This window comes from Adiantum capillus-veneris, chromosome 30 (assembly GCF_014529385.1).
Source record: "Adiantum capillus-veneris isolate H3 chromosome 30, ASM1452938v2, whole genome shotgun sequence".
In the NCBI taxonomy this organism is placed as follows: Eukaryota; Viridiplantae; Streptophyta; class Polypodiopsida; order Polypodiales; family Pteridaceae; genus Adiantum; species Adiantum capillus-veneris.
In genome coordinates this window covers 58,420,413-58,443,317 of record NC_140960.1, presented here as the reverse complement: position 1 = coordinate 58,443,317, position 22,905 = coordinate 58,420,413, and the positions used below count along the sequence as shown (strand labels likewise).

General features: G+C 46.9%; 1 protein-coding gene across 1 annotated transcript in view; it reads right to left on the bottom strand.

Moving 5' to 3' along the window:
* Positions 1–19,152, bottom strand: part of LOC147418024 (arogenate dehydratase/prephenate dehydratase 6, chloroplastic-like) — a 53,354-nt gene extending 34,202 nt beyond the window's left edge. The window contains exon 1 of the mRNA XM_086507605.1: positions 18,741–19,152. Coding sequence (XP_086363731.1) covers positions 18,741–18,972 — 232 coding nt within the window. The 5' untranslated portion in view covers positions 18,973–19,152. The remainder of the gene's footprint in view (positions 1–18,740) is intronic.
* Positions 19,153–22,905: the final 3,753 nt, after the last annotated feature.

Sequence of the window (22,905 nt, the reverse complement as noted above, 5' to 3'; positions counted from 1 at the left end):
TCCGTCTCCCATTTGATCTGCCCTCCTCAATGATGGCTCTGAGTGTCAAGATATGGTCAAGAGTAGAAAAGCCTCTCCTGAACCCTACCTGCCCGGCTGCGCGTATCCTCTCCCTCTCTGCCCATCTACTGAGCTGCTGCTCAAGAATGGATGCGTACAATCGTGCCAATGTGTGTCCAATCATGATAGTGCGATAATTCCCAGGCTCCATAGGGTCTCCTGACTTGAAGATAGGTACAATAGTACTAAGTAGATAGGCTCCAAGTATCAGGCAAGCCTTCACACATGGCACGGTTAAACATAACTGCTAGAAGCTCTGCTAGTAGATCTCTGGCATGCATGAAATGCTCAGCCACTAAGCCATCATGATCATATGCTCTCCCAATCCTCATCCTATCAATGGCCTTCTTCACCATCTCAATGGTTAAAAAAGCACATGCGAGTGGGCATGGATCGGGTCGAGAAGGGGCGGCTGTCCACGAACTGTGTACAAAGACGAAGCGTACTGGCCCCAAGCCTCTATAGAGGTAATGGCAAGGGGGGGGGAGAGAGTGCTCATGAAAGAGCCGCCATGCCTCACCTGAATCCTGACTCAAGAATGGTTGGTATAGATCCTGCTCTAGTCGAGCCAAAAATGCCCTCTTCTTCCGACGTCTCAATCTATGACTCTGTGTGAGTGATGTCCCCCAAAAGCACCTCCCTCTGAAGTCTGGTTCTAGTCTCGCGGCATTCCGCATAATACCAACTGTTCTGCGGCATGCTCCCAGAACGGTGTCTCTACTCAGGCTGAGTGTGTGGATACGCCTCTAATGCTACCTCATGTAATGTCTGTGTCAATATAGTAGTAAGCTCCTCCAGAGGTCGCTCTGGCTCCTCAATGCACAGCCGTCTGTATATTCCATCTATATATACAGAGTCTGTCTCCCGAGTGAAGGTGTAGCGAGTAGGTGTTGTTGCTCGTGGATTGTGTGCTACATTAAACTGAAAAGAGCTGGTCATCGACAGAAGGGCATGATCCACCGCCACCCCAACAAATCTGGGTCCAACCTGAGATCCTGGAGACCCTGGATACTAGAGATGACGCTCGTCTGTGCCATGACATAATCCATTGTGCTGGCTCCATGTCTCTGTGGAAGCATGTAAAACCTCCCGCAGCGGGAAATCTTTTGTAGGCCATTCAAGATGTCCATGTGCAGTTCCCATGTCTATCAAGTGTCGTCCATACTCAGTATGTTCCACATCTGGACAGGCACGTCTCTACATCCAGCTCTCAGCATCTCCTCTGAAGTATCATAAAATATTGTCTGGTGATGGGCAGTCCTAGCATTGAAGTCCCCTAGAATGATAATGTCACCATCTCTAGAGAACTCCCATATGTTATCACCCAAAATAGAAAAGGGGGATTGGCCTCTGGGTGATGCATAGACTGACGTACTTGGGGGAAGTAGCAAATAGCAATGTAAAGATATCTGTCTATCTTTGCTCTCAAAATCTCACCCACATGTATTTAGCATGCTCGTCCCTGCGGGCGATATGTATCAATGACTACAACTCCTCTCTGAATAACACTGCCACTCCCCCTGATCCCCGCCGTCTGTGCTCTGGTCGTGTCTCCTGTCTGCAAGCTGTCTCCCATCTGTTTCCACTGATGTGAGGCATAGATTGCCCAGGGGCCTGATGTGTCTCAAAGTAGAAGATGATGTCCCTTCCAATAAAACTATCCTCAAAAGCACCCACATCAAGGCGCATAGATCCATTACATTTCCAAGTGGCAACTTTGAGTGTGGTCCCATAGGTCTCGCACCGTCATGTGAAGCGTCGCTCCAGTATTACCACTCTTCCATCTAGTAAAAGGCAATATTGCCTTTTTCCCTTGCCGCTCTAATCTCCCGCATTACCTACTGCATATGAGCGATCTGCGACAGGGTAAGATCATCCCCGAGAAAGATGCCCGTCTTCTTAAGAGTTGGCCTTTTCTTCAAAAAGTCCTTCGCTTCCATGGAGGGAAAACGAAGGATGAGTGCCCTTTCTTTCGAGGTTTCCCCATTGCTTCCGTTTTTCTTGTTGCCCACTCTCCAAGCTCTTGTGTGCATCGGCTCGTGAACCCCCAGCAAAGCCATGAGTTCTTTTACCTCTTCATCCACATTATCTTTGTCTTTAAGGCTGCAAATTCTCACATGTAAAGCACGCACACATCTTCTTTGCTCCTCTAGTGTCAGATTAATAATAGTGGGTGTGGAAGTGGACGTTATCTCCTTGCCTTTGCCTTTCTTGGCAACCTCGATCCATTTCTCGGCTTCATCCACCTTCTATTGAGTCTTTGTAATAACACCCACCCAAGAAGTCGTCATTTCTTTGTGCTGCTCTTCTCCCTCTTTGATGGCCCGTACTTGCTCATTGATCGTGTTGAGTTCTTCTATTACTGAGGGTTGCAATTCTCCCTCTTCAAGTGTGTTTCTTGATTGTGCTTCAGCGAGATCCTTCTTGAGTGACGCAATCTCCTCATCGCGAGCCGTCACACGATCTTCCAGTGCATTTATCTTGCTTTCTTGGATCAGCACGCGTCCTTCGAGCATTCCTATTGTGCCCAATAGGTTGCGATTCATCTTGCTAATGGTTTCCGTCATTTCTTCTTTGCACTTTTGGATGCCATCCTCTAAGGGGTCGATCTTACCATTCTACTTCCTCATGCTTAGTCGCCGCCAAAAAGAGAGCCACTATGCGCACACATGTTTCCACATTATGCATACATTTTCTCCCGCATCAAGTATACATTTTTTGAATTTATTTATTTTTCCTCTCCTCTTTCTACGTGTGCAGGTTTTCTCTCTCTACGCTTTCTTTTCCTCCACTCTCTCTCTCTACGCACGGGGCAGCCGGGGAGGGGGGGGGCGCGAGGGGGGCGGGCTGCAGAGGGGGGGGAGCGCGAGGGGGACAGGGGTGCAAAGGGGGGGAGAGCGAGGGGGCAAGGCAGCAGGGGGAGAGCGCGAGGCGGGGCTGCAGAGGGAGAGAGCGAGAGAGTGCGAGGGTGGGGCGGGGCAGCATAGGGGGGGGGAGCGCGAGGGGGACAATGGTGCAGCAGGGGGGGGGGGGAGCGCGGGGGGGTAGAGGGAGCGGGGGGGGGGGGGGGCTGCTGAGAGAGAGAGAGAGAGAGAGAGAGAGAGAGAGAGAGAGAGAGAGAGAGCCGACCTCTGAAGTTGATGGTGCTCCCTTGCCAATGTAGAGATAGAGAGAGAATGCTGCTACTGAAGAGGAGAGTTTGTTGACGAGAGAGAGAGGAACTCTCAGTCAAAGAGAGAGAACTCAATTTGCTAGTGTGAGGAACAGCCAATGTGGCTGAAAATTGATACTCCTCTCCACCAGTATGAAAGCGAGGCGTATCTGTCCAACGTTAATTGTTGACGCGTTGCTCTTTCTTCAAGCAGCCTCTACTCAAAGCCCCACTTGCACATGCATAACAATGTTTGTTTGGTTCTTCCCTTTAAAAGTTTGATTGTCCGAAATAGATGAGGCTCGACAAAGAATTATGTTTGAATGCCATGATGTTCCTAGCACTCGACAACCAAGCATCCAAAGAACTTTAGCATTGGTCAAACAATATTTCTATTGGCCAAGGATGCGCTCTTACATAGAGAGCTATGTAAAGAGATGCACTCAGTGTCAGGTCAACAAGGCACATCACCTTCATTGTCACGTGACACATCCAACCCTATGTGTCCATGGACAAGATACAGCATAATAGGGTTCAATCAGTCCGGTCAATCTAGATTTAGAAGTGATCTGGCACTTTTGTGAGTCTATTCGTAGACCGTCATGCCCAGTCACTTAGTGTAAATGCATATCCTCTGGTTGCACATAGCATGATCATAAGCATTCCCATCGAAATCCATCAAAATCCTTCAGGGGAATTTTCCAGTGCATTTAGCCTATTTCCCCTATTTTTGACATTTTTCACTTATTATTTTTAAATGACTTTTGTTGGAAAGTAGGTAGGGCAAATTGAGTAAGTTTGTATATAAGCAAACCTAAGCTAGCACTAATTGGCAGAAGAGACAGCAGGAGCACTTGCTCAACAGGCAACTTCTCCACAGGACCCCCATCAGCAAACCTAGCGTTTTTGCTACAGATAGCACAGTGTTTTTCCATTGCAATTCAGCCCTTGGCCGTTTTGCATGGCAGATCAGCCTCGGCAACAACAAGACACAACAGATCAGCCCTAGCGTTAACAGATTCCCCAGTGACAGCAGATCAGCCCTAGTGTTAGCAGATTTCCACAGCAGGATCTCATTTTCAGCCCTAGCATTTTTGCATCAGCCTAGCACCTCAGCGTTTTTGCAGATCTTCACGACAGAACCGACAAGAAGACCAGCGTTTTCAGTTTTCAGTAGTCAGATATCGCCGCACAACCCCCAAACCTTGCAGATCTCACCTTCCCGCAGCAGATCCTCGCCACACGATCAAATCCCGCGTAGTTTGCAGATTCAGCCTGGAAAACGCAGATTTCAGCATCTGCGTTTTCAGCGCATCGTCATCAACGCCGTCGTCACCGACATAGAGTCAAAATTCAGCAGATACAAGATTTGCAGATTTCAGCCCTTAGCGTTTTCAGATTTCAGCCCGTCTCGTCGTCGTCGACATCGTCGGCAAGTCCAAGCATTGTAGAGAATTGTGCAATCATAAGTAGACCGCTCTCACCATAGAGAGTGGGGCCTTCGGAGGAGGCTTTTACAACGTCTCTGTTGTCGTATTCTCTTCTCTATCTCTCAGTCTCATGCACTTCCATTCACTGTGTCCATTCACTTTGTTTGTGTCCATTGCACTCTCTCACTAAAGGAACGGAAGGCTCTCCCTTCCATAAAAACAAAAGGAACCTTGAGCACAGTTTGGAGCACTCATCTTGAGCAAAGTTCAAACATTCATTCCGTTGCACCTTACATTGGCATCAGAGCTTTGGCAGTGTTCTATATCACTCAAGGAAAGAACCACAAGAACCACATTTTTTTTTTTGCTTGTTGAGGTCGCACGAACCCAAGTTCGCTTGGGCGTGTCGATTCCTAATCGTGTTTTTGAAGAGTAACAGGCATAGTAACAGGGGACGCCCTTTTTCGGGCTTCCCGTCCCCACTTTTCCGTCCCCACTTGCGGTCCCGCTCTCTTTTTTACACTAAAAATCCATTTCAGCCCCGTCCCCCGTTCCCCCGTCCCGGAATGTGTCCCTTGTGACTATGGTAACAGGAATCCCACGAAAGAAGGGCTTGTCCAGCCTCCCCTTGTGCCTCTTTTCACTCATTGAGAGCGGACCGTGCACTTAGCAGCCGGCCAATCGACGTGAGGTGGGAAAAAGCAACCTTGGTGTGAGTGCAAGGCCGCCAAGGGGTGCGCCCGCGGAAAAGAGCAGAACTCGAGTGAAGAGCAGATCCTTCTCAAACACAAATTGCAAGCGAAAGAAGAACCTCAAGAACCCCAAGAACCAAGACCCCCAAGAACCCACAAGAACCCACGACTTCAGTGGATGGTCATCACCCGAAGCAGAATAGATACTTCGCATGGAGGTGATGAGCATGAGAGAGGTGAAGAAGAATTTTCCCCACCAGGAGGTTTTTCGGACCCTCCCCCTTCCCCATCTACGACAAGGATTGCACTAACTCCTATGGAGAAGTTGGAGCAGATGTTTATGGAAAGGAAGTTAGAACGCGAAGAAAGAAAAGCAAAAAGAGAAACAGAAAGAAAGGCTTACGAAGAACGAAGGGCAGCCATAGATCGTGAATACAAAGAAGAAATGGTAGCCATAGCGCGTGAGAGCGAGCAAGCACGCTTGGTAGCCAAAGAAAGACAAGCCAAATTTGATCGCGAGAACAACGAAAGACAAGCAGAATATGACCGCGAGAACAAAGCAAGACAAGAGAAGAGCGATCACCACATGAAAGAGTTGTGGCGACTTTTTTCTCAAGTGCAGGCGCACTTTGCATAGAATCAGGAAAAGGAGACTCTCTCAGTCTCTACTTCTCCCAAGCATGACACACAGGATTTGCATGATGATTTGAATCACAATGATAAGCATGATGATTTGGATGATAATGATGAGCATGATGATTTGCATGATCAAGATGTGATTTCTCACAAGCATGATGATTTGCATGAAGAAGGTGTGATTGTTCACAAGGAGGATGAGTTAGTGGATACTTTCTCTAGTGAAGCTAACCTCATTGCAGATTCGATCAATCACGAAGAACCGATCTTGGCTCTCGTGTCGAGGTCCAAAGAACCCACACAGGAAGATTCGACCAATCAAGAAGAACCGATCTTGGCTCTTGAGCCTAGGTCCAAAGAACTCTCACAGGAAGTACTATGTGTTCGCATGATTCATACGCACGCATTGTTCGAGTGTTTCATCGTGATCGTTCCCCGTATTTTAGTCAGCGTCTTTATGTGATCCCTTTTCCTAGGCATGACATATCGTACGTTGAGCACGTTACACTCATGAATGAGATGGAATGTATGCGGATTGTTCATGAAAAGCTGAAAAGGATGCATTCAAGGAAGTCACATTCCATGTCTCTTCCTTGGCATGACACATTTGTAGAAAGAGCACATGAAAGTATGAGCACCAAGCATGGGCATTCCCATTGTGAATTGCCACAATTGATTGATTTAGATCAGCAAGACAAGATTCGATCTCATTGTTTGCGTGTATTGGGTGAACGGTTTGGCACTCCGTCTATTTGTTCATCTACATTGCATGCACAGTCTTTTTTAGAGAAGACGCGATTTTTTCCAGTCACTTTACTGGAATGGGTATGTTCATGTTTTTGTGTTGGAAGTGGTTTCATGAATTTTCAGCCATGGAGATTCTTAAAGAAGAAAGAAGCATGACTCTCGACGAAGTTGAAGCATTGAAGGAGCTACCAAAGACTTTGTGTCGCATTTAGCGCGGCCCAAAGAAGCAAGCGTTGCAGACCTTTATGAAGTTCAAGTACCGCATGACCCACACATCAGAGTGGGCCGGCGAAGAGTCCCTTCCAGGATTCCGGATGCTATTAGCGATCTCCCTCGACGCCATACAGTTCGGTACCAGTACCTCACTTTGAACAGGAGGGGATGTCACGTGACACATCCAACCCTATGTGTCCGTGGACAAGCTACAGCATAACAGGGTTCAGTCAATCCAATCAGTCTAGATTTAGAAGTGATCTGACACTTTTGTGAGTCTATTCGTAGACCGTGCATGCCCAGTCACTTAGTGTAGATGCATATCCTCTGGTTGCACACAGCATGATCATAAGCATTTCCATCAGAATCCTTCAGGGGAATTTTCCAGTGCATTTAGCCTATTTTCCCTATTTTTGATATTTTTCACTTATTATTTTTAAGTGACTTTTGTTGGAAAGTAGGTAGGGCAAATTGAGTAAGTTAATATATAAGCAAACCTAGGCTAGTACTAATTGCCAGAAGAGGCAGCAGGAGCACTCGCTCAACAGGCAACTTCTCAACAGGACCCCCATCAGCAAGGACCTAGCGTTTTTGCTACAGACAGCCCAGCGTTTTTCCATTGCAATTCAGCCCTTGGCGTTTTTGCATGGCAGATCAGCCTCGGCAACAACAAGACACAGCAGATCAGCCCTAGCGCTAGCAGATTTCCACAGCAAGATCTCATTTTCAGCCCTAGCGTTTTTGCATCAGCCTAGAACCTCAGCATTTTTGCAAATCTTCGTGACGAAACCGACAAGAAGACCAGCGTTTTCAGTTTTCAGTAGTCAGATACCGCAGCAGAACCCCCAAACCTTGCAGATCTCACCTTCCCGCAACAGATCCTCGCCGCACGGTCAGATCCCGCGTAGTTTGCAGATTCAGCCCGGAAAACGCAGATTTCAGCATCTGCGTTTTCAGCACGTCTTCGTTGCATCGTCGTCATCGCCGTCGTCACCGACATAGAGTGAGAATTCAGCAGATACAAGATTTGCAGATTTCAGCCCTTAGCGTTTTCAGATTTCAGCCCGTCTCGTCGTCATCCTCATCGTCGTCGACATCGTCGACAAGTCCAAGCATTGTAAAGAATTGTGCAATCATAAGTAGACCGCTCTTGCCATAGAGAGTGGGGCCTTCGGAGGAGGGTTTTACAACGTCTCTGGTGTCGTATTCTCTTCTCTATCTCTCAATCTCATGCACTTCCATTCACTGTGTCCATTCACTTTGTTTGTGTCCATTGCACTCTCACTAAAGAAACGGAAGGCTCTCCCTTCCATAAGAACAATAGGAACCTTGAGCACAGTTCGGAGCACTCATGTTGAGCAAAGTTCAAACATTCATTCCACTGCACCTTACATTCATTCAATCTAGCCATCCCATTCCTTGTATGTTCTTTCCTTGTGCCTTGGGACCCCCTCTAAGTAGCCTCGCTGGCCTTTCTTGTCCATTGGCACGTCAGTCTCGATTGTCAAAACCTTGAGACACTATCATCTGATCCCCTTTCTTCATTGGAATCCTCTGATGAGCTTACATCTAGTTCCCTTAATTTGTCGAAACCCTCGGATGTGCTACCATCTACTTCCATTACTGCTTCAAAACCCTATAAAGACTTGTCATCTAGCCATAGTGACAACCCGAAACGGAAACGACGAAAATAGGAAAGTGAACACCGGATTCAAGGGGCAAGTGACCCTACAGGTACGAGAGCTCGAGGGCTATCCACAGAAGTGATTGGCACACGAATCGGAGCGCAAAACAGAGAATTCAGGGTGCTGTAATTTCTCGCCAGGTTTTGTAAAGTGCTCTAAAGTGCGTGGAAAGTCACCGTGTACTTCGGATTTTTTCCGTGGAGACTACTATGGTTATGCTGCCAAAATCATGTTAGAGTAGGGAAATTTCAGCCTGATAAAAGTGGATCAGCTTGTAGAAGTTTACAGGTTTTTCTCAAGTGTAATAGGAATAAAGAAAATACCGAAAGGGGCACCAGTCTTTGGGGCTAGCAGGGCGTCGATGTCTGCTTGGTAGCACTCCAGCTACCGAGCCGTGGTTTGTTTTGGAGTGTAATTCCACTCAGAGGTTTATTCATAACGTTTCTTTGTGTCCTAAAGTTAAAGTCTAAAGTAAAGTTTCGGGTGAAATCCAAAGTCTACCGATTCAAGAATGAATGATTGGACCACTCTATTCAATTTGAACTTAATGATGGATTGGGATCCCTAGGAATGATTCTCGCACACGACAGTGCTTGAGTCGAAAATCTATAGACATGATCGCAATATGTTGCTGGCAGTCATGGTCTCAGATTTGGAATGAATTTTTTTGTGATTTGTCCTGTGATGTCAAGTGATGTCCTGAGATGTCCTGTGATGTGATTGTCGTTTTGTACAAGTGCTAGATGTGTCGTGCCTAGTGCGTTGATACTAACGGTCAGTGTCTACTAAGACAGTTTATGGCCTCTGTTTGTTTTGCAAGCGTAATCGAGGGCGATTACAATTCTTTCAAGAGGGGGGTATGTCACAAACTGATCACCTTGCATGTCCAACTTATGGACCTTTGCCGAGGGGCCTAGGTGCCATTAATAAGAAGCGAAGAGCATGTTGACGTTGCTGCTCTACGGACTGCCGTAAAACGTGCTGGCTGTTGACATGGCAAAACTGTACAAAATTCCACGACTTTCGCGATTTCCACAAGCTGCTTTTGGCAGTGCTAGCTTTTGGGAGACATTGCTTTTGAAGTTTAATGCTTTTGGGGCTCTGCTTTTAGCAACCCTTGTAAAACCTTTATAAGTGACCCAAGGGGGCTCACTTCTCAGAGCATCTGGACGCAGAGTCTGAGAGCAAGCACCCGCAGGCTCAGTTGTACTTTGCTCACAGATTAATATAAATATAAATACCGAAAGGGGCGCCAATCTTTGGGGCCAATATCTCTTGGCACGGAACTACGTCGGGCCGTGTCGACTCTCTTTTGATCTGTGAAGTGTTTTGAAGTGAATCTCTACTGTGTCGCGGTAGAATCTTGACTTGGGGTGTCCAAGTTTGTTATATATGGAACCCGATCGAGGAGCCTAAAACCTTTAAAAATAAAAACAAGACCCATATTTGCGTAAAGTTGATGGCATGGCAAGCTATACGGATCTCCGCAAATCGTGCTTACAGGCTGACGTGGCATGCCGTACGGACAGCCCATGGAGGCGCTAGCTTTTGGGACTCTATACGCTTTTAGAACCTATGCTTTTCATGTAACTGCTTTTGGGCATGGCTAAGGGCCTTTAAGAAGAGTGCAAGTGCCTCTTCTCCGAGAAGGTTAGCTTGGGAGCTTGCGAAAGAGAGGACACTCGGAAATTGTAATTGTTGAAGCTTAATAGATAAAGAAATACCGAGAAGGGGCACCAGTCTTTAGGGCTAGTGCTTCTGGGCGCGGAACTCTGCCATGCCGTGCCGTGCCGTGCTCTCTCTCTCTCTCTCTCTCTCTCTCTCTCTCTCTCTCTCTCTCTCTCTCTCTCTCTCTCTCTCTCTCTCTCTCTCTCTCTCTCTCTCTCTCTCGCCACCCCCGCCCATCACGCTCGCCTGCCGCCTGTTGCAGAGTGTGGCAGAGTGCCCCAGTCTACACCCCAAGCCTCCTCGACTATTGCACACCCCCCAGTCTTCTCGTATACACCCCCAGTCCCCTCGTCTGCTGCACACCCCCCCATCACCCCCACCTACCTCGTCCACGTCCCCCCATTGGGCCGTACCCCACATCCTGCTGTACCAAGGCCAGAGCTGAGATGAAGTGACTGAGGAGGTACATCCAGTACAGTACACTAGTGGACAGCAATGGCTCCAATGGACAAAAGAGAGGTGGAGGAGATGATCGCCCGGGCTATTACACAAATGAAGAAGGACGCCGACAAGGCATTGAATACAGAAGTGAGGAGGATGACCGAGAAAATCAAACAAATGGAAGACCACATCAAGGAACTCACCAAAGAGAAGAATGAATGGAAAAAGGCATTCGAAGGTCTTCGGGACACATTCAACATGGAAACACACAGGGTGCAAGAAAGTATCAACCACTTACGCATCTCCAAAGAGGAAGGGGGAATTACAAGCTTAGAGGACATTGAGGTGGAGATCAAGAACAAGTGGAAAGCAGATATAAAAGAGGAAATTCAAACAGAAATGGAAGCAAAACAATCCGGATGGGTGGAGGTGGTCAAGAAGAACATCAAGAGGTACAGGAGGAGGCACACCTGGAAGAACACCTGCGGGTCCAGACCACACTTGAGGAGGAGCGACTACGCCAAATGAGGAAATACATCATCAGGATTACTGGCCTCAAGGAGGGTACCTTAGCAGAGGCGGATGCACAAGAGCTTTGTAGCCAATTAGGCTACAAAGACACCATGCCTTTTACAAAGGCATGGCGAGCTGGGCGGGATACTCCTCGTGCACGCCCCTTGATATTACACTTACGAGGAGATGAGGAGCGTACCACTCTCTTTCGTAAAAGGGTGCTTTTACGCGGCCTACAAGGGGGACACACATTCATGGATGAGGATCTCACTAAGATGCAGATCGAACACAGAAAATCATGTATGCCCAGGGTCCTCCAGGCAAGGAAAGAAGGCAAGAAGGCCTTCTTCAGGGATGGCAGGATCTTCATCGATGGTCGCCCAGTTTCATAGGGATTCGCGACCCATGAGACACAAGCTAGGGCACAGGAGACACCACTCAGAGGAGCAGTATGGAACTGCAATGGAGCTTTATGGGCACATCCAGAGCGCTTGGAGGAGATCGTCAGGGAGCATGACATTATATGTCTCACTGAGACTCATGACAGCCCAGAGAGAGGACTACCCACAGTCATCACAGGGTTTCAGTGGGAGTCGACCTGCAGACCCATGACCAGGCAGGGTACGGCTCGAGGTTCAGGAGGGGTGGCCATACTGTTTAGACAAGGACTACATAGACGGATACAGGTGATGGGCAGAGATGAGGAGGCGTGCTACATGTGGGTACGATTGGAGCTCACCCACGAGAGATGGTTATACATTGCCATATGTTATTTTTCTCCACATGGATCACGATATGCCATACAGGATCCATACTCCCGATTGTCGGAGGACATATCTCACTATACAGCACTCGGAGAAGTTCTCCTCATGGGGGACTTCAACGGGAGGACACAGAGCCAACAGTGTGAGATATATGACATGGAGCAGCCAAACATTATGAGGACACTAGATGCTGGGGAGATGGGGGTCAGCAGGCAGTCAGCGGATGAGGGACGGGACAATACTGGATATGGCCGCCATCTCCTGGAGCTTGGTAGCAGACACCATCTCGTTATTTACAACGGGATGGCGAGATGGCCGGACTCTGGGGGATTTACATGGGTTCCTCATGGGGGAGGGGAGAGCACAGTAGACTATCTATTGGGTTCCATTCCTACAGCAGATATCATACACACCTTTATTCTTGCACACCGACCCTTAGGGGCCGACCACACTTATCTTACTTTCTCCCTTTTAGCCACCCCCTACTCTGATCCGCCTACTCACAGCCACACTTTTACCACTATCTCTTTCACTCATGAGCTTACACCTGTGTATGTACACCATTTACATGAGCACCTTCTACATCTTGATCCCATGGCACCTCTTGACACACTTACTTCACAGATCACGTCTATTCTACACGAATCAGCCATCCGTAGTTTCCCGCATCATACACACACACACACCCCCCACGCACTGGTACTATGCCCCAAAACAGATGGTATGATGACGAGTGCCAAGATCTTCACAAGCAGTTGAGTGTACTAGAGGCTCGTGGAGAGATTACACATCGACAAGCTCAACGTAGGATGCAGACCCTTACCCGTCGTAAAAAACGAGAATGGGAGGAGCACCAGTATTGGGATCTCTATCATCTACTCATGAGCCAGGACAGTGCGGAGGCATGGCGTCGCCTCGGAACTCCTAGACCATCCACACCCATTCAGGACTCGGTGACATGGCACAAATACGCAGAGAGCTTGTACCAGATTCCAGATCAGCCACCTATACCCACACCACAGACAACACGTCCCATATCATCCACTTTCTTCACCCCTCTCATGGTGAAGAAAGCCATCTCTCACTTACAGCATGGTAGGGCCAGAGATCAGTCAAGATTACAGGCAGAGCATATTATATATGGTCGGGACACACTAGCACCACTCATTGCCCACCTCTTAAACCGGGCGCTAGCTGAGGGATTTCCAGAGTCGTGGACAGAGCACACTATCGTGCCTATCCACAAGTCTGGAGACACTATGGACCCAGGTACTTATCGCACCATTATGATTGGGCCGATACTGGCCAAGCTATATGGTGCAGTGCTGGAGGCAGAGCTTAGTTCTTTAGCCGAGGGAGAGGGCATGCGGACACCAGGACAGGCTGGATTTCTCCGAGCTTTCTCCACCATTGATCACATCTTCACTCTACGCTGTCTGATTGACTAGACACGAGTGAAGAAGAGGAGACTATATTGCTGCTATGTGGATTTCCGCAAAGCATTCGACACAGTACCCAGAGAGAGGCTCTTTCGACGCCTAGCTGCCTTGGGGATAGAGACCGAGATGATATGGGGGATTTATGCATTGTATGAGCATGTATCTGGCAGAGTGAGATGCCCTGGGGGACTATCTGACACCCTTGTGAGCACCATCGGTGTGAAACAAGGTTGTCCCCTATCACCTACACTCTTTGGTTTATATATCGACGAGATTGTGGACTTCATTTTACACAGAGGAGGAGAGGGAGTGGAGATAGGAGGGACTATAGTACATATCCTTTTATATGCAGATGATATCATACTCGTGTCAGAGACGGCCGAGGGCCTACAGCAGCATTTACAGGCTCTAGATGACTTTTGTTTACAAAGAGGATTGACAGTGAACCTTGGCAAGACCAAGGTTCTCATCTTTCACACATCAGCTTCTATCCGTCGACAGAGCAGATTTACAATAGCAGGAGGAGATATAGAGGTGACAGGCTCATATGTTTATCTGGGGGTGACATTTACAGCAGCTTCTGGAGCATTCTCGATGGCACGGGCACCCAGAGATAGACTCACTAGAGGATATGCATCACTAGCTCTGATGGAGAGACAGTGCTACCAGGCCCATTTCCAGGAGCCCCGGACGAAGGGGTGGCTTTTGATACATTGGTCACACCTGCACTTATGTACGGATCATCTATTTGGAGACCGGGATTGGCAGACTCAGTATGGACACAGATAGAGAGACCCCAGGTTCTTATGATCTCTAGGATGATCCGCAGCAAGTCATCGGTTCCACATGATATTATCCGAGCCGAGCTTGCTGCCCCACCGATGCTGATAGAAGCATTATTTCAGACAGTCTGTCTTCTACATAGATTCAGAGACATGGGGACGGACATGGGGACGGACAGGATATCTTACAGAGCATTTACAGCATCCAGAGAGATGGCTCTAGATGGGGCCACTGGTTCATGGTATGCCCAGACACGAGACTGGTTATCCCGACATGGCATTGATACTGACAGACTACCACCACTCCATTATGATACTCAGGCTCCGACCTACTCTCTCTCACGTTCTGAGAGAAATCGGGTCATCAGACAGGAGATATGGCATACCTACATTCAGCGGACATGGCGTCAGCATACAGACCTCCTGCCGCCGAAAATGCTCTACTATTATGAGCATTTTCTGAGGCTTACTGATCAAGGATTCATTGAGACCCCACAATACATGCAGGAGTATATGCCACACCGCTCACGAGTGAGCATCGGCCAGCTTCGACTCTCATCACACCAGCTGGAGATTGAGAGAGGTAGAGCGAGAGATATACCACGGGAAGAGCGTATATGCCAGATATGCCATACAGAGGTAGAGAGTGAGGAGCATTTTGTGATCAGATGCCCAACTTACACACAGCTGAGGGAGAGAGATGACATTGGGGACTCCTTACAGCAGTGTATGACAGACTATGAGCAGAGGAGATTTGGCCAGTTCTTAGTAGCAGCTTCAGAGATCAGAGAGCAGTTACTACAGCCACCACAGAGAGAGGATAGTAGGGTCCAGACCACTATCACACAATATTTTCACAGTGCAGCACCAGATCCTATTACACCCCATACCCGGGGGGGGGGGCTTACCCTTCAGCAAGCAGAGGCCCAGCGGGCACGACGCAGACCACGACTCCCACGATACAGGACACCTCGATATCATCGGAGATAGATTCTGAGTATACTATCTCTACACCAGCAGCATCTAGAGCAGAGATTCTCATCAGCATCTTGGGAGACTGCACTCCAGAGCTGCTTCAAGCCACCGCCACCGATGTACCACATATTGTCCCCTACTTCTGTTGCATGTTGTTAGTATCCTACATTTCATGATTGTACTACCCTGCTGCATATAGATGTTCTGGATACACATATGAGCACGTCCTACTTTAGGGCCGCCTATTGTATACTGCGCATTACACATACTACACCACATTCCATCATACCACACCACAGGGAGTAGCTTTACACTTCATGTTCTTAGTTTGTACCATTTTATTTTTCTCGATGCCCGACACATCAACACATGTATAGGATGTTGTCTCATAGGTCGAGTTCGGCCTTTTGAAGACGTTAATAAAGCTCTCTCTCTCTCTCTCTCTCTCTCTCTCTCTCTCTCTCTCTCTCTCTCTCTCTCTCTCTCTCTCTCTCTCTCTCTCTCTCTCTCCCGTGTTCGTGTTTCTTCTTCCGTTGTAGACTCTTTAACAGTTGAGAGTTACTTCTATTGGCCTTAGCTCACGAAGGAAGGATGTGGATAAGTTTGTGCGTACTTGTCTAATATGTCAAAAAGGGAAGTATGATAGGCACAAAGCACCTATAGTCTTTTACCTGTTCCAGACAAACCATGAGAGAGTACAACTATGGATTTATATTCGATCTTCCAAAGACTCACGGTGGGCATTTGGACCATCCTGAATAGATTCAACAAACAGGTTCACTTCATAGCAAAGAAGTCATTCAAGGCTGATTATTTGGCAAAGCTATTTGTATCGCACATCTTTCGATTAAATGGGCAGCTTGAGTCTATTGTGTCGTAGAGAGACCCTAGATTTGCAAGCTTGTTTTTGAGAGCGGTGTGTAAGAATGTGGGTACTTTACTCACATCGTCTTTGTCATTTCATCTACAAACTAATGGGTAGTCAAATTACCAACTCGGTGGCATTGGGCTTGTTGAAGTGCTCTATCTCTGAAAATAAGTCTCAGTGGGAGAAATATTTGCCATTGGTGGAGTTTGCTTAACAACATTGTTTACAATTCAACATAGAATCACCATTTGAGATTTTTGAGGGTGGCAGAAGGTTTCGCCTATCTTGTGCACCAAGGAAAAATAATCATTTGAGAAGATTTTGCATATCTTGTTGTCAGATGCAGCGGAATTAGAATGGTGAAGATCTAGGTTTTACACTTCCACAAATCTTTACTTCTTTCCTTGCGTTAAGGACTACAACTTAGCATGAATGATGGTTCCTTTTATTCCCTAAAGAGAGGGAATCAGAGAGAGAGAGAGAGAGAGAGAGAGATGTGTAGAGAGAGAGAGAGAGAGAGAGAAAAGGAGAATGACACCCAATGGGGTCCCAACCAACCCTTTCAAGAGCCCGCCACACCATTCCCAATGTGGTATTTGCTTTTGATTGCATAAATGTACACACATGCAATACCTCATGTGCAGACTCTATTAACTCGAATGGGGAATGTCGCCTTGGTAACTCTTCAGGATGAAGCACCTCCGGGGCTGATTTGATGCACCTTTGGAGCCTTCTCAATGTGGGATTGCGGATGGCCACCGGCTGCAAAAACGCAGCCAATTCGTAGGGTAAAGCAGGGCTGAAAATGCAGATCTTCATGATGCCGATGATGGGCAACAATGGGGGCACTCAATGCAACACGGGAATGACCGAGAAGAGGCTCAATGGGCTGCCGAAGTACCGGGCTGCAGTCGAGGATGCAACATTAGCAGATCCGGGTCACGATCGGCTAGCAAAAGGGCCGAAAACTGATAACGCTGGGCTGATCTGCTGCTAACTGGAAACGCTGGGCAGATCTGCAATCTGGGAGCAAAAACGCTGAGAGCATGCAAAAACGTTCAGGCTAGATCTAGCGCTGGCTCCTCTACAGCAAAACACTCGTACAATCCATTTATGCAAGAGGGTTCCAAAACGGGAAAACCTAATAATGGACTCGTTCAGACATGCAGGTCCTGCAAAGGGCTGAAAACTGATAACGCTGGGCTGATCTGCTGATAACCGGAAACGCTGGGCAGATCTGCGATCTGAGAGCAAAAACGCTGAGAGCATGCAAAAACGTTCGGGCTAGATCTAGCTTTGGCTCCTCTACAGCAAAACACTTGTACAATCCATTTATGCAAGAGGATTCCAAAACCGGAAAACCTAATCTAATGGACTCGTTCAGACATGCACGTCCTGCAATTAGGCTCACAAAATTGCCAGTACTAATCCTCTGAGGATTCTAGACACTCCTATCTAGGGATAGGTACAAAATTAGCTCTAGAAGACGATGAAGCATGTCCACGCGGCACAAAGAGCCATGTGCACATGACACTTGTGCACCAAGGAAAAGATAATCCAGGCATATCATTTTGTAATAGATAGCGACATAGCACCAAGGTAGGGGTAAGAGATAGTGCAAATGGGATGTAAATGGGGGCAGGAACCAATGGAAGAGGTGAAGGATCAGCAATAAAGGAAGGACCAAGGTCTAGAGGAGCAAAATCTCCTAGAGGGGATGCAAACAGCAAAGCAAGGGCAAGGGCAAGCACAAGCGCAGGACCCATGATGGCAAGTAATGGAGGGAAGTTATTTTAGGGCAGGTGAGTTTTCATGCTCTGTGGCCCCTTTATGTTTTCTTGGTCCCGAGTGTTTGATGGGGAGTTGATGCTTTCCCATATATTCACCGGGTGGGGGAGACTTAGAGACCAATACTTCTGTATAGAGGTCCCCGGCACGCGTTGCTTTTGTTCCCGGTCCAAAAATTTAACAGTATGCGCCCAAATTAGACACCGAGATCTTTGATGTCAGCTGCTGATCAGTCAATATGCTCCACAAATAGGCCTTGCTCCAACTTGAAAACAGGCAGCACAGGCCAACAATTTAAAGGCGCCCAATGAGGACCCTATGTTGGTTCCTATGCAGAGCCTGTTTCTTGCGCTTTCACCTCTGACCCAGCTGTATCCAGCTTCCCGCCTGACTGCTGCAAGTGAGTCAGTATGTGATCGTGTGCATGTGCGAATCAGGGTGGGTGGGTGGGTGGGTGAGAGAGAGAGACCGCACGCAAAGCTGTGCACTTTGCACAGAAGTAAAAAAGTGTAGGCAATGGGTGAGAACTGGGCAGATTGGGCAATAATTGCAGGGAGACAGCTACTACTGCAGTGAGAGCAAGCTACAGTGAGGGTCTGAACTCTGGCATTGAGGAAACGACAGATTTGTCCTTCCTTTTCTCTGTGCTTCCAGGTCTGAACCACACAAGCACATTACAGATTCCACGCAAACCTCTACTAAGCGCATACATACAAGTACACGTACAAATTAAGGAGCGTTGCGAACAAACCTCCAGCATTGCAAGTAAAATTTCATCAATTGCCAGAAAGATATAGGTGGGGCAGATGACCTAGGCGTCATCTAAATGTCAATCCAATCAGATAAAAACAAGAACAAATGGAGATAAGCACAGCCAAGTCCACTTACTTGGAAGGGTAACAATGTCCCGGACGGCATGCTCAGGCGTGCTATTGAAGCTCTTGAGCTGAAGGGAGTTCTCATGCAACTGCTGCAGATCTGCTTCGGAGGAAGATCTTCCATGGATACCACGAATTGGGACAGGGTTGTTGTGCGGGATGGGGGGTTTGGGAATGGAGGGGAGAGGAGGAAGGTGAGTGTGAGAGCCATCGCTGTGGACAGCCAGCTGATGCAGAGACATGGCGATGGATTCTAATGTAGCAGGACTGGGGCCTGCCCTCTCTTCAGCCTGCTCTTACGGAGTAATTCGCCCAGAATCGCCCCCTCTTTGACCTCAGCATGCACGCTTGTGGTAGCATGGGTGCGGCGTGCCTCTTCTTCACCTGCGAGATGCAGTGCACGTGCGAGAATGGGAGTTGTATTTGCATTTTAGGGGTTAAAAGCCACGAAATCAAATCCAGTGAAAGTCCTCTTTCAGTGAAACAGTGTCCAAGCTACACAAAAAAATTAAATAGCACCTTTGACTAATTCCCTCCCCCTCCCTCTCTCTCTCTCTCTCTTCTCTCGTGTACCCATGTATATTGTCAATATACATATACATGCATGAAATGCTCAGCCACCCTTAGTGGAAGAGAAGAGAAGAGAAGAGAGAGAGGGGCTTGTTTCTTCCACTGGTTCAATCTTATTTCTCGCATGCATGAAATGCTCAGCCACTAAGGGTGGGTTCAGACTAGACGGCGGAAGAAAAATGCAAAGGGGCGTCGATCCTCCATGGCAAGATTTGATTGGCTTGAGTTGAGGCACTCTTCCGCCGGGCCCTCCATTTTTCTTCCACCCCCCCCCCCCTTCTCGAAAGAGTTGATGGCCTCTCTCAACCCCCTTCACTTTTTCACTTTTCCTCATCCACACTGTTCACACTAGGTGGCGGCACATTTAGGAAGGCTTGTTTCTTCCGCCGGTTCAGTCCCCAGCCTTAGGTAGCTCTCTCTCTCTCTCTCTCTCTCTCTCTCTCTCTCTCATGTTCAAGACTCATCCGATAGTTCATTAATGTGTCTTAGGATTGTTACTCCGACATTAAAACTTCACTTCTTCTTCTTCTTCTTCTTCTTCTTCTTCTTCTTCTTTCTCTCTCTCTCTCTCTCTCTCTCTCTCTCTCATGTTCAAGACTCATCCGATAGTTCATTAATGTGTCTTAGGATTGTTACTCCGACATTAAAACTTCACTTCTTCTTCTTCTTCTTCTTCTTCTTCTTCTTCTTCTTCTTCTTCTTCTTTCTCTCTCTCTCTCTCTCTCTCTCTCTCTCTCTCTCTCTCTCTCTCTCTCTCTCTCTCTGAGCTCCATCAAGCCCTCATTCCACACATCCATTTACAGTCTCTAACGCATAGAGGAGACTCTTTTTTGTTGATTTTATCTTATGACATCAAGATGACACCGATACTTTGTACATAGTTCTGTCTCAAAGGCCAGTTCTCTTTGAACTCTATGAGACATTAATTATCTCTCTCTCTCTCTCTCTCTCTCTCTCTCTCTCTCTCTCTCTCTCTCTCTCTCTCTCTCTCTCTCTCTCTCTCCACATCTATTGTTGATATCTCCACAACTCTTTCTAGCTTAGTGGATGATCCTCCTCTCTGTCATGTTGTAATGTGCACCTCTTTGACTCAAATTTTATTGGAGGCCGACATTATGTGTAAAGAATAGCTAAGGAGTGTTCAACAAGGAGTACTAGGCCAAAGAACTAGTGAAGCATGTGTGCATAGGAAGTGAGGAAGGGAACAGATGATGAGGTGAAGGAGTGAAGGCAAGGGGAGAGGGTCAAAATTTGGAAACAGAGATAAAAGTGATGAGTTCAAGTTGGTGATATATGATCGAATTACATCACTAGAGTATTCTATTTTATTACACGGACTATAAGAAGATTTCTTTTAGGATTTTTGCCTTTTTTTCTCTCCTCTTTTGTCATCAATTTTCCTTTTGTGTGTGTGTGTTTTCTTTTTAGAGAGAGAGAGTAAGAAGATTTCTTTTAGGATTTTTGCCTTTTTTTCTCTCCTCTTTTGTCATCAATTTTCCTTTTGTGTGTGTGTGTTTTCTTTTTAGAGAGAGAGAGAGAGAGAGAGAGAGAGAGAGAGAGAGAGATCTAGTCTCTCTCGTGCTACTAGTGAATCCTCCAAGTTTACAACACAAACATTTGGTGACACTTGAGGTTCAAGGGAGGAGAGGTGAAAAAGGGACAACAATTTGGAAGAGAGAGAAGAATAAGAGCAAACCTTTAAAGATTGTTGTGAACAACGAGCTCACGTGACCCGCCTTCAGCGGGTCTCGCTCGCTCTTACCAGCAGGTCAATCCTATACAGTTTCTCAAGCTCAATCATCTAAGTATGTATATACCTAAGTGTGTGTACGTGTGTGTGTGTGTGTCCCGTGGACCTTGCTCGCTTTTACCATCGGGCCAAGCCTTGCTCACCTACGTACCCAAGTGTGTATATAAATATGTGTGTATGTGTGTTTGCCTATTTTTATACATCTCCCCATGACACACATCACATCACATTTTCTCTATCTCTCCCTTGTTGGCATCCCTCACCACCGCATCCCTCTCTCTCTCTCTCTCTCTCTCTCTATGTGTGTGTGTGTGTGTGTGCGTGTGCGGAGGCCACGAGCGAGAGAGAGAGAGAGACTAAGATCAAAGTAAAGAATGCTCTTTGCTATCGTTTACAGTGGTGGTGTGTATGAGAGAGAGTTACATTTAAGCCACCCCACAACCCCTCTCTCTCTCTTTAACATGTACATGGTAAATCAAGAGTATACCAAGATTCACACACCCCCCCCCCCCCCCCCCTCTCTCTCTCTCTCTCTCAAACATGTACATGGTAAATCAAGAGTATACCAAGATTCACATGTAAAAAATAGAATTCAATGAAGTCTACTTCAAGTAATTCATATACTATACAACATCTTGTGCTATAACATCATCATCTACTTGATTGAACCATAATTAATAGTTTTTCTCAAACCATAATTAATATCAAGCAAGGAATTTGTCTTTAGAGAGGGAGAGGGAGAAAGGAGTACATTCTAAGATGTACATCAAGCTACATAAATTCCAACACTCAATGTATGACAAGCTACATAAATGACCATCACCATCAATAGAATCAGATCCTAGAAGCACACTTGGTGTTTGCGCTATCCAAGGTTCAATATGATGCACACTTCTCCCAAGGCATTGAGGAGGGCGACCCAACACATACATCTCTATCCTCTAGTCGGGGTAATTGTGACCATAGTGGGTGTTGGTCCCGCACCTCCTGAATACTTACATAGGCATGGCCATTATCATGGTCAACATTAACTTTAATGTGATAATATCTCTGCAAGTCATCGATATGATGGTAAACACCCAACAGAATATATTGTTGATAATAATGCTTTATGTTTATAAAAACATACTCAATGTTAAATCATAAACTACATAACAAAAAAACATAAACCATTTTCAATAAGTCTCATTTTGACATACCGAACTACTTCAAAGTTTTCAATGATGCAAACAACATCATAAGCATGTAAAAGCTGAAGGTGCCGCGAGAAGCGTGTGCGAATGCAAGTGCGAGAGCAGAGAGAGAGACCTGCTTTGGGTGGAACGCACAACAACGTTATCCTATTGAAGCTCCTTATTCTGTTGTATTAAAAAATAAGTGTATACATGGGTTAAGTTAGTAGATGGGTTAGTAGTAAGTGGGATGTCCGACAGCTGGCCTGAATCCCAACAAACTCCCACTTGAAGGCCAACGCAACCCCAAGTGACCTGGTATGTACAACCGCGAAGGAATCTAGTGGCTTCAACCTATACCCATCAACTCACTGCACCGCTCCAAAGCTAAGCCTTTCGTCAAAGCATCTGCTGGGTTGTCATCAGTGTGTACCTTGACCAAATCAATGAGCTTTTTGGCCAAGAAATCTCTCACGAGAAGATACCTGACTTCAATGTGTTTCAATTTGGAGTGAAACACGGGATTCCTTGCCAATGCAAGAGCACTCTAACTATCACAATATATCACTGGAGTCTCATCAATGCCAAGATTTTTGAGCAAGCGAGATAGCCATACAGCCTCTTTACTTGCATCTGACAATGCAGCGCACTCTGCTTTCGTAGTGGAAGACGTACAATCTTGA